Raw genomic sequence first — 11,422 nt, forward strand, 5'->3', positions numbered from 1 at the left:
TGATATGCAATATGACATGCCTAATGCCCTAAAAATGTATGCAATATGTTAATGCTAGTCCCAAGAGAGGAGGACAAATTTTGAGGTGTTACACAAACTGATCTAGGTACGGATGGAAAATCCTATTCATATACTCCATAAATACTCCAGGCGCATTAGTCACACCAAAAGGCATTACAGAATACTCATAATGTCCATACCTTGTTCTGAAAGCAGTCTTCTGAATATCCTCAGCTTTCACACGTATCTGATGATACCCAGATCTCAAATCTATTTTACTGAACACACTCGCACCAACCAACTGATCCATCAAATCATCAATCCTCGGCAAAGGATACCGATTCTTGATCGTCACTTTATTCAGTTGCCTGTAGTCCACACACAACCTCATAGTACCTTCTTTCTTTTTAACCAATAACACTGGTGCACCCCATGGCGACACACTCGGACGAATAAATTTCTTATCCAACAGATCTTCCAACTGACTCTTCAATTCAGTTAACTCAACAGCAGACATACGGTACGGAGCCATCGACACCGGCCTAGTACCAGGTACCAAATCAATCGAGAACTCAACTTCACGCTCTGGCGGTAATTCATTCACTTCTTCCGGAAACACATCAGGAAAATCACACACCACAGCTAGATTGCAAATCGCCAGTTTATCTTTAGCCTCCAAAGTCGCTAACAGCATAAACAACTCTGCCCCATCTGCTACTGCCTCATTCACTTGCCTCGCTGATAGAAACAAACTCTCTCCTTCCTCCATCTCAGGAAAGATCACAGTCTTATCAAAACAATTGATAGAAACTCGGTTAAACACCAACCAGTTCATACCCAAGATAACATCAATCTGCACTAGTGGAAGACACACAAGGTCCATTCCAAAGTCTCTACCAAAGATACTCAAAGGACAATTTCAACAAACTGAAGTAGTAGTCACTGAACCCTTCGCAGGAGTATCAATCACCATACTTCCATGCATCTCAGATATCTCTAATTTAAGTTTCACAGCACAATCCAAAGATATAAAGGAATGAGTCGCACCTGTGTCAATAATAGCTACAAGAGGAAAGCCATTAATATAACACGTACCTCGGATCAAACGATCATCTGCAGAAGTCTCAGAACCCGATAAAGCAAAGACCTTGCCTCCCGACTGATTCTCTCTCTTCGGCTTAGGACACTGTGGACTGATATGACCCACTTCTCCACAGTTGAAACAAGTCACAGTCTTCAACCGGCACTCGGCAGCCAAGTGACCACCTTTTCCACACTTGAAACACTTCTTCTCATTACTGGTACACTCATGGATACGATGTCCAGCCTGACCACATCTGAAACACTTAGCAGGGGCACTAGAGTCTCCCCCACTAGGCCTCTTCATCCCACTCTGTCTCTGGAAACCTTTGCCAACTGCATACGGTTTCCCACGATCATTCTGATTCTTGCCTTTCCTATCAACCCTTTGCTGATAGCTCTCTGCTCTAGCCTTGGTATCCTGTTCAAAAATCCTGCAACAGTCAACCAAATCGGAAAACACTCTAATCCGCTGATACCCAATAGCCTGCTTGATCTCGGGACGTAACCCGTTCTCAAACTTCACACATTTCGAAAATTCCCCAGTAGCCTCGTTATAGGGAGTGTAATACTTCGACAGTTCTGTGAACTTAGCAGCATACTCAGTAACAGACCGATTGCCCTGTTTTAATTCCAAGAACTCTATCTCTTTCTTTCCTCTGACATCCTCTGGAAAGTACTTCCTCAGGAATCTCTCTCTGAACACAGCCCAAGTGATCTCAGCATTCCCAGCAGATTCCAATTCAGTGCGGGTAGCAACCCACCAATCATCTGCTTCCTCTGACAGCATATGCGTACCGAACCTGACCTTCTGGTTATCGGCACACTCAGTCACTCGGAAGATTCTCTCGATCTCCTTCAACCACTTCTGAGCGCCATCTGGATCGTATGCTCCCTTGAACATTGGAAGATTGTTCTTCTGGAACTCACTCAGTTGACGAGCAGCTCCCATTCCCACAACATTCGGATTCCCTCCAAGTACTCCAGCTAGCATACCCAGAGCCTCAGCAATCGCAGCATCATCTCTACCTCTTCCAGCCATCTCTATTCTGAAAACCCAACAAGCTAAACAATAAGTACTGATAGGGTTACACAACACCTATCCCGTACAGGGGAACAGAATAATTACGACTCGACTCGACCGACTATGCTCTGATACCACTAATGTAACACCCTTCTAAAATACCCCAAATATTTAATTAAATCAACAAAACATAAATCAGAGTAGATATGCAATTAAGGGTGTCACACAATCACTTCACACCATTTTCCAAAATATCCTGTCATGCTCATTCATTTGATCAAAATAAAACATTTACATAATACGCAGCGGATACAAACTAACAACATTCAACCATGTAATACATTACATGTAAAGTTGTCCAACAGCCAAATGAAAACATAGTAAAACATCCCATCCCGATGTTACATCTACCAGAGCATGACCCACTAAGGACTACACTAGACCCCAAGGACTAGCTTCTACTCAATCACTGCTCGTTACCTGAAAACATAGTTGTAAGGGTGAGTTCCTCAATCAATATAATGAGCATTATAAAATATCATGTCATGTTAAGTAATTTAACACATTAATCACCCTAATCACATCACATATTCGGTAACGACACATCAATTCAAATATCATCCTCAATACCAATACAATTCATGTTCATACTCACGATCAACACAAACACACGTATAATATTGGAATACATCCATTCATATTATACGCCATACACATATTATGCAATGAGACTCCATGCATGCGGTACCGACTGTTTGTGAACACATAGTTCACCTCACCGTCCAAATCCAGGCACGGCTACCAAGCCCACTAGTCCCACTCATTTGAGACCTAGTGACTCACTCACTAATTCCTCACCATGGGAATTAGCTACCACCCCAAGGGCCATGCTATGCACTCTAATTCACCTAGCATGCAAACATCAACAACAGTCCATAATGACTAACTCACTAATTCCTCACCATGGGAATTAGCTACCACCATAAAGGCCACAATATGCATGCTAATCACCTAGCAATGCTAAATCATCAACCACAATTCAGGAATAGACATATGCTCACACTCTAAGCCATAAAACAGTCTATTCACAAATGCACACATAACTGATACATTCACAAGATCATGCATACCATCACACATCATCAGTATTTTATCACATAAGCATATCAGATCATGCCAAAGAACAACCATAGTATTAGCACACTCTACTAATACCTATACTACTCAAAACAACGGGAAATGATCCCTAATATATCGTACATCAGCTGAATTACGTTACTCAGCCGAACAGCTAAAAACTGCACAACAACAGCTCAGGAAAATCACAATCCTGCCCATACGCGTACTGCCTAGTCCCATACGCGTATGGCCCATTTCTCAGCCAAAACCCATACGCGTAACACCATCTCATACGCGTATGCTACGCGTATCACTTCCCCATACGCGTACCAACAGAGACCAAACTACGTTCAAAACATCATCTTCCTCATCCATACGCGTAATGCCTAGTGCCGTACGCGTACCAGACCATCTCATACGCGTATTGCCTAGTGCCATACGCGTATGACCAGAAACCAGAATTTCCAGATCTGCAATGGCTTTCTCTGCTACGAAATTCCTCAGATCCAACCTTCCACAGTCCAATTTTACACAGTATTCGTTCATATCATCTAACACAAATCATATCTTATTCAATCTCACAAATCCTAACACTATTGCATCTAATTCCCACGAATTTCCTTCAATTTTAGTCCAGATTCGTTCATCCCAAAAGTTCACAATTTTCAGCATAATTATTCCAATCAGAGGTAAATCAATGGTTTATCACTACCCATTACATATTATCCCATAATACCCATTAAACGATGGTAAACCCCCCTTACCTGAGTTAATCCGGCAAATCCTGCAGCTTCAAGCTCTTCCTCTCTCCAACCCTTGTTCTATGGTTCTCTTTGCCCTTTTTCCACTTTTCTGCCCCTTTTTCCTTTTCACGTGAAAAATAAACCTTTTTACTAAATGGGACCTTTTCTAAATTCCAACTTTTATTCCAATAAAATAATAATCCAATAATAATAATTCCAATTATTTAATTAAATTAATAAATATATTATTAACTTAAATTAAATAATTATATTGTTTTATCGGGGTGTTACAAAGTGAGCCTGTAGCCTAATTCCAGCATCTCTGATGAAGTCGTTGCGGACTTGTTTAGAGAGGCCTTTCAGTTTGAAGGCTTTAGAGGTCATCCATCTGATCACTCTATTCCAGTGGATCCTTACCATAGAGGGATCGTCACTGACGCCAGAGTTAACAGACAGAGACTTGATCTTCTCTACTGAAGACTCTGCAAAAATAGTTATTGCTTCTTCTAATATGGGGAAGGCAGTTTCTGGTTCAGAGTGGGAGGTTGGGGAGGATTGTGGAGTTTGGTTGGTGTCATTTGGATTTTGAATAGGAATGATGACGACAACAAAGGTTTATGATGGGGAAATATCAGAGGGAGATGGTGTTGATTGTTCAGGTTAAGGATTTGGTCGAGGTTCAGATGGTGAGGGTATTGGTTGTTCAGGAGGTGGATTAGGTTGTGCAGGTGGTGGTGTTTGAGGTTGATCATATGGAGGTGGATTTTGTTGTTTAGGGGGTGGGGAAGTGACTTCAGGTTTAGGTTCAGTTTGTGATGGCTGTTGAGAGGCCAGAGCATGAGCTTGAAGCTGAGTTGGAGTAGGGGATTGGGGGTCAGAAGGTTCGTTGTCAGATGAGAGAATATAGTATGGTGGGGATGAAGGTGAGGATGATGATGGTGAGGTAGTTTCGTTCAGTATTTCTGCTTTAGAAACAGGTAATGTAGTGGTTGGAAGGTTGAATTTGAGAGATGGCGGGTTAGAGGTTCTGGTGGTTGAGGGGGGTGTTTCATATGAGGTGTAACTGGGAGTGGTTTGGGGAAGAGAAGAAGCAATAGGCTTAAGTTTTACAGAGCGGGAATAAGGTATAGACTTACTTGGAGAGTCAGCCAGAGGGACTGGAGGTCTTGACCCAAAAGTTTCTCCCAACTTTGCCTTCTTCGCTTTCTTGGACTTCTCAGAGGGATCTCGCATCCTCTTCATGAAGTTTGGTGGATGCTCAGGTAGCCAGTCCACTGAGAACTCAGAAATTTCCACCCCTTGGTTTGCAAGATCTTGTAGATAGTAAGCTACCACTTCCGGAGGGTCAATCTTGGAGAATATATAGAGACCATTGGGAATCTTCCTCTGATCCTTGAGTGTTTCCCAAGAAGTGTCTAGAGTTGGTTTAACTCTGACTTGCTCAATTATCCCCATACTCTTTAGATTTCGAGCATTCAGAGGTCTTCCAGTGTCAACAGTGACATCCTCCATTAGATTATGGTGGATCAAGTGATCCACTAAGCCACTCTCGATTAGAACATCCAGAGATAAGTCTTCCCAGAGGAATGTAGTTTCTGGTCTTCATGTTATTTCTGGTATCTTTGATAGAGTCTCTAAGATACTTGAAGAGTAGTACTGGCAGACTCAGTTTTAGCCCCTTGTGGATGCAGTATAGAATGCACTTCTGATATGTGTTGATGTAGTCATAAGAGTTAGATGCAGGGCGGTGATGAATGGTGCCTAGGATGATCTTCAGCCAGACGTGGAGATTCTGATGAAGTTCTTTGTTTTTGGAGTGTTCGCCCTCAGCGTTCTATTGAAAGATAATGGGGGCTATTTCTTGGGATAAGTATTTTGCCCTAGGGTTGATGTTGTAGATTCTTCTTCCTCCTGTCTTTTCCATATTCAGAAGGGAGGTAATTGATTTCTCAATGATGACTATTTTGACTCCCAGAACGTGAGAGACGATATAGTGATCGTCTAAATCTGCGAAGCGCCAGAACTCCTTCACCAGATATGTGTACACATGGCCGTAGAGTCTCTGAAAGTAGGTTTCCCACCCTTGCATTCTTAACTCTTCAGTGAAGTCTACGCCACTTCTCTTCATATTTTCGAAATCCACCAGCGATATGCACAGTACCTCAAGCTTCTCAAATGGTGTTGTAAGATGGATGTGAGGTTCACGGTCAAGAATGTGGGGTTCCCTCTAGATGGGGGTTGAGACAACGCCGGTAGTTGCAGTTGTTTGTTGAGTAGAAATGGGTGTTTGATCCGTTGAATCCATCTGTTGTGAGTAGTTGTAGACAGATTGTTGTTGAGCATCCATGTATAACAATGTTGAAGGAGGTTTGAACGATGAAGAACTTGATGAAGATGAAGATAGCCTTGAATGAAGATGATGAAGAACTGAGAGAGGAAAAAGGGTTTGTGTAGGGCATGAGTGTAAAGTGTGAGCTTGTGATAAGTGAAAAGTATATATACACAAATAGATGCATACAAAACGATAATAGTAGAAGTAGTTTAAATATTAAAAAATAAATGAAACACTTTATACAAGTTTACACGCTTGGAGGAGAAATGATTACAGCCCATGATGGAGGTCTAATCCCCAAATCAGCATACTGCTCGAGGAGATTTCAAGAGTTTGTCTCTTGATTTCTGCTAGACAACTGTCTAGAAGATTCAAAGTCAGACGCATGATGCTCCACGTGTTGATTTATCTGATCTTCAGGAATACCAAAGGGTTGGGTCCTGAGGATTTATGATTCAGATGACTCCTAACTGGTAGAAGCATCAAAGTCAGATCCAATACCAAATGTTTAATTCAGAGTCTTATTTTGCTGTTTCAGAGAAGCACAATTATTCTTGATATATTTGAATGTTCAGATTTTTCAAAATAAAAGAGAATCTGTCTTCAGCGAGGGGTTTAGTAAAGATGTCAGCCCACTAATGGTCTGTATCAATAAATTTTAAAGATATTATCCCTTTCTGAACATAGTCTCTAATGAAGTGATGTTTGATTTCTATGTGCTTAGCTTCTGAATGTAATATAAGATTCTTACTTAAACAAATGGCAGCAGTATTATCACAGAAGATAGGAACATTACTCTTAAAGATCAAAAGGTCTTCAAGTTGATTTTTCATCCAGAGCATCTGAGTGGTGTAGAGTGATGCTGATATATATTCTGCTTCTGCAGTGGACAGGGCTATGGTTGATTGTCTTTTGCTAGCCCATGATATAAGATTATTTCCCAAGAACTGACAGTTCCCAGATGTACATTTACGTTCCATTCTGACCCCTGCATAATCTACATCACAATAACCAGAGAGCCTATACTCTAATTTTTTCTCACACATCAGACCAAGGTTAGGGGTTCCGTTCAGATACCTGAGGATTCTTTTAACAGCTGTTAAATGAGATTCCCTAGGGTTTGATTGGAATCTGGCACAGATACACACACTAAAAAGAATATCAGGGCGTGTGGCCGTGATCGCTCGACTGTGTGAGTCGAGAATGGGATACAAACTGCAAGTGCACAGTTCTATCGCGTAGTTTTAAAAGATATCGATCCCACAGGGACTTATGAATCGATATACCGTTATCTAAAGTCACTACGTAAATCTAAGGTGAAAATGTTTGATTGTTTGGGGAAAAACTAAGAGCTAAACTAATATCTAGGTTGAATATCAATAAAACGGATATCGGTATGTAGTTCGTCAAAACTAGGGAATCAATTCCTTGTCGGTCTCTCGGTTTTAAAATAAATCGTTTCGATTAACTTTATTGGTTAAAGGTTTTATCTCAAACTCTCGCTCTGTTGAATAAACCATGATTTTATATTAATGTTGCTGTCACTTATAATTAAGTCAAAAACCATATTTTGAAAACAATAAAGTTGCAGAAACTCTTTTTAAGAAAATACTGACCGTTTTAAACACCCTTATCTCAAACTTTCGCTCTGTTGACTTAGGTTATACGATTAAATCCAAATGCTTAACTCTCGTCCTCACATTCAATCTTTAAAAATACTTTTTGAAAAAAGTCAGAATTTAATTAATTCTAAAACTTGCTCTCGCCCTGAGATAGACTTAATGACTAACTTACACTGTCCAGTTAAAACCTCAAACTCTCGCTCTGTTGGTTTCAACTTCTTTATGTCTTTTACTTTTGTAAAAAATCTTGTTATTAAACCTGTAAGTTAAGACCATAAAAAGATTGATTCTAATTTTAAGTTTGAATAGACCGACTGAGTCTTGACCCCTCTTTCTGCTTACTTTACATACCGATACCTAGGCAAATTAGCCAGACATGCTAACTAAATAATAATTATTATCATGCATACACAGACTCATTTCAGGCAGGCAATGTAAATAAACAGTAGAATAAAACATTAAAAATTAAATAACGATTAAAGAACCTGAATGCGTAATACAATGGTCTTGAACACTCCACCACAAGCCGGTAGGATTTGTTCTTGGATTCTTCAATTAAACAGTAAAATAAATCAAGGAAATAAAAAACTCGAATATAACGTAAGGTTAAATCCGGTATAAAGTTGCACAGTAGTTTCCGGTGTAGAAACTACTACGCGAAAAATATCTAAAAGCTAAGAACGGGGGAAAATAAATTGCAAGGGAAAAAGAAAATAAAGCTTGCAAAATAAAATAAATAAAGTGAACGATGCTGGAAAGGAAGAAAAATAGGCAAAGGCGTGAAAAGTAAATTTGGCAGAGCTTCCGCAAAACTGAGCGTGCAAAAACTTGTGTTTTTTGGTTTGTGAGATGGCTATTTATAATAGCCTTGGTAACTGCATTCCGTTTCTCCCATTCTTCAGCGTGGCTATATCCACGGCGTGCATATAGGAGACCAACTCCTTAACGTTATTCTTCAAGTCTTTCTGAGGGCGATACTTGCGCCAAAAAGGTAGTGGAGTTGTGTGACGCTCGTCACGCTATGTGTGACGTCCGTCACAAGTCTGTTTTGCGTGACGCTCGTCACGCACCCTGTGACGTCCGTCACAGGCACAGCGTTGATGACTTGTGCGCTTTGGGCTGGGCTTTGGCATTTGGTTCCTTTTCTCTCCTTTTTGTTCCTTTTTACACCTCCTTTTCTTCCCTTTTTCACTTTTGCTTCAAAATGGGTACCTGATATAAATAGAAGAGAAATACTGCATAATATCTGATAAAATGGAATAAATTAAAGTAAATGATAATATAATCTAATTAAATTAAGTCTTAAAATGTGATATAATTTCGCGTTATCAAACTCCCCCATACTTAAATCTTTGCTTGTCCTCAAGCAAAATTCAGTATAGTAAAAGTTTTAGCCAGATGAAATTTTAAAGCACACATCAATTCGTACTAGGTTGCCAATGGATTTTTGTTTAGGAGGACTTGAGTTTAATCTCGACATCAACAACTACCGTTACAACTTAGATAACCCTACCTTATGCCAATCAGTTTAAATACCTTGTGATAGATATCCTGGTTCCTTTTGTCTTATTTCACCCGTTTTCATTCTAGCGAAATCACATTAAGCCCTTTATCCTTTCGCGCACATAGTGGAGTAACCGGTTAGTGACTATGATCCTCTTTTAGCTAGAAGTTCTGGTACATAAGTCGGATAACTTCATTATTCAGCCCATTGCAAATTGCGGGGGATCGAACCGTAGTCCGCCCTACCAAGTTCAGTACCAGATTCCTACTGAACCAACTCATAATGGATCTTTCATATTGTGCTTTTACATGATCTGCAACCTTTAGATTAAATGATCCGGTAAGGATCACCTAATTTGATTAGTGCATTTCTTGATATATTTATGTATCTTAGGTTACTTTGGGGATCATTCACTTATATTCATCGGCTCTCCACGTAGTTTGCTATTAAGATGGTGCTGACTTCTGTATAAACTACTTGGGGTTGCCATAGAACTAAAAGTTCAAGGAATCGGTATAATAGGTACTTATCCTGATCTAACATATTGAGGTTCTCAGAGCGTTGTTATGGTAATGATTTTGTTTTGATTTCACTCAAATTTTATAAAGTAAGCAACCTTTATACTTATTGGGTGTGTTAAAATTTTTGTTATGGCTCAAGAAAGTTGAGGGAAATAGATAATAGAAAATTTTTCACATTCAGGACTTAACTTAAAAAAAATATTTTGTTTTTTTTTTTTTTTTTTTTTTTTTTTTTTTTTATAGGGAAATAACAATGAAAAGGGAGAGTACATACTTGAAACAAAGATGAGAATGGAAAGAATAATGTTTCCCCCCCATACTTGAACTAAACATTGTCCTCGATGTTTGAAGGGAAAGAAATACAAAATGGAAAGGAAAAAGAAAAATACAACTAAGGCTGCCTTCCACCTCTGGTTCTTGGTCCTGGTGATCTTTGACGTATGTCTAAGCTGTCGAATCTGCTAAACAACTCAGTAAACCGCTGGTCGGTTATGGCATTCCGAGCATCCTGTTGCTGTTGCATTTGACGCATCATCTGCATCATATCTGCATTCTGTGCCTGCATTCCATCGATAGCATCCATAATGTCGTCGTTGGTCGCAGGCCTTCTTCGTCGACGACGTTGGGAGGATGGGCCGGCTGCATTACTGGAAGGGTTGAGCGGGACTGATTGTTGTGTTGGCGGATGATCACCTTGTTCCATTTCTTCAAACTCATCTGTTTGCTGGTTTGTTTGTGAAGGCTCGGTGATTTCAGGAGCGCTAAGATCGTAGAGGTGGCGGTCCGGGTTTGTGACATCGGTTAGGGTGGTATTGGGTAGCACAACACTTGGGACTGCTTGGTTGTTCACCATCAGATAATAGCCTCCGCCTACTCTGTTTTTAATCAGGCGGCTGGAGCGACAATAGCTGATATCCATAGACAAGGGTGGTAGGGATTCTAAAGTTTGGAGTTTATCCCCTAGGTTCAGGCCAAGTGCTATGGAGGTTATTAATCCACCAATTATGAATGGTTGCCGGCCTCTAGCACATAAGGTGCGGATATGATGAAAGAGAAAAGAGGCGGCGTTTACCTTAGTATCCGATTCGAAAACGCACTGGAGGAAAAAGAGTTCTTTTGAGTTGACCTTACTGTTGTTTGGTCTTCCAAAGAGTGTGTTTTGCAGGATACGGAGAAAATAACGGATGGTGGGGTTATGGATGTGGGAGAGAAGGAGTTCTTCCCAGTTGTAGGTATTTATACCGGAAATTTTCTTAAAAAGGTCGAAAACTAGAACTGTGTTCCAGTTTGAGGTTGGAGGGATTCTGGCATGGAGCAGACCTTCTGTGGGAAATTGTAGCATGGCACTCAATTGGCGTTGGGTTAGAGAGTACTCGGTGTTAAACATACGGAAGGTTGCTGTACCGGTTAGAAATTCACCTTCACCGGCGGGAGTGGTGTAGTCGTAAGAACTTAGGAATTCTAAGGTTAGGGAAGG

At 40.4% G+C, this 11,422-nt stretch overlaps 1 protein-coding gene across 1 annotated transcript; it reads right to left on the minus strand.

Moving 5' to 3' along the window:
- Positions 1–4,626: 4,626 nt before the first annotated feature.
- Positions 4,627–5,478, minus strand: LOC127082498 (extensin-like). Its single transcript, XM_051022744.1, has 2 exons — positions 5,103–5,478; positions 4,627–4,928 (listed from the first exon to the last, which is right to left on the minus strand). The coding sequence occupies exons 1-2, from the start codon at positions 5,476–5,478 to the stop codon at positions 4,627–4,629; spliced, it is 678 nt and encodes a 225-aa protein (XP_050878701.1).
- Between the last annotated feature and the right edge of the window lie 5,944 nt (positions 5,479–11,422).

The sequence above is a fragment of the Lathyrus oleraceus genome, chromosome 5 (assembly GCF_024323335.1).
Source record: "Lathyrus oleraceus cultivar Zhongwan6 chromosome 5, CAAS_Psat_ZW6_1.0, whole genome shotgun sequence".
Taxonomy (NCBI): domain Eukaryota; kingdom Viridiplantae; phylum Streptophyta; class Magnoliopsida; order Fabales; family Fabaceae; genus Lathyrus; species Lathyrus oleraceus.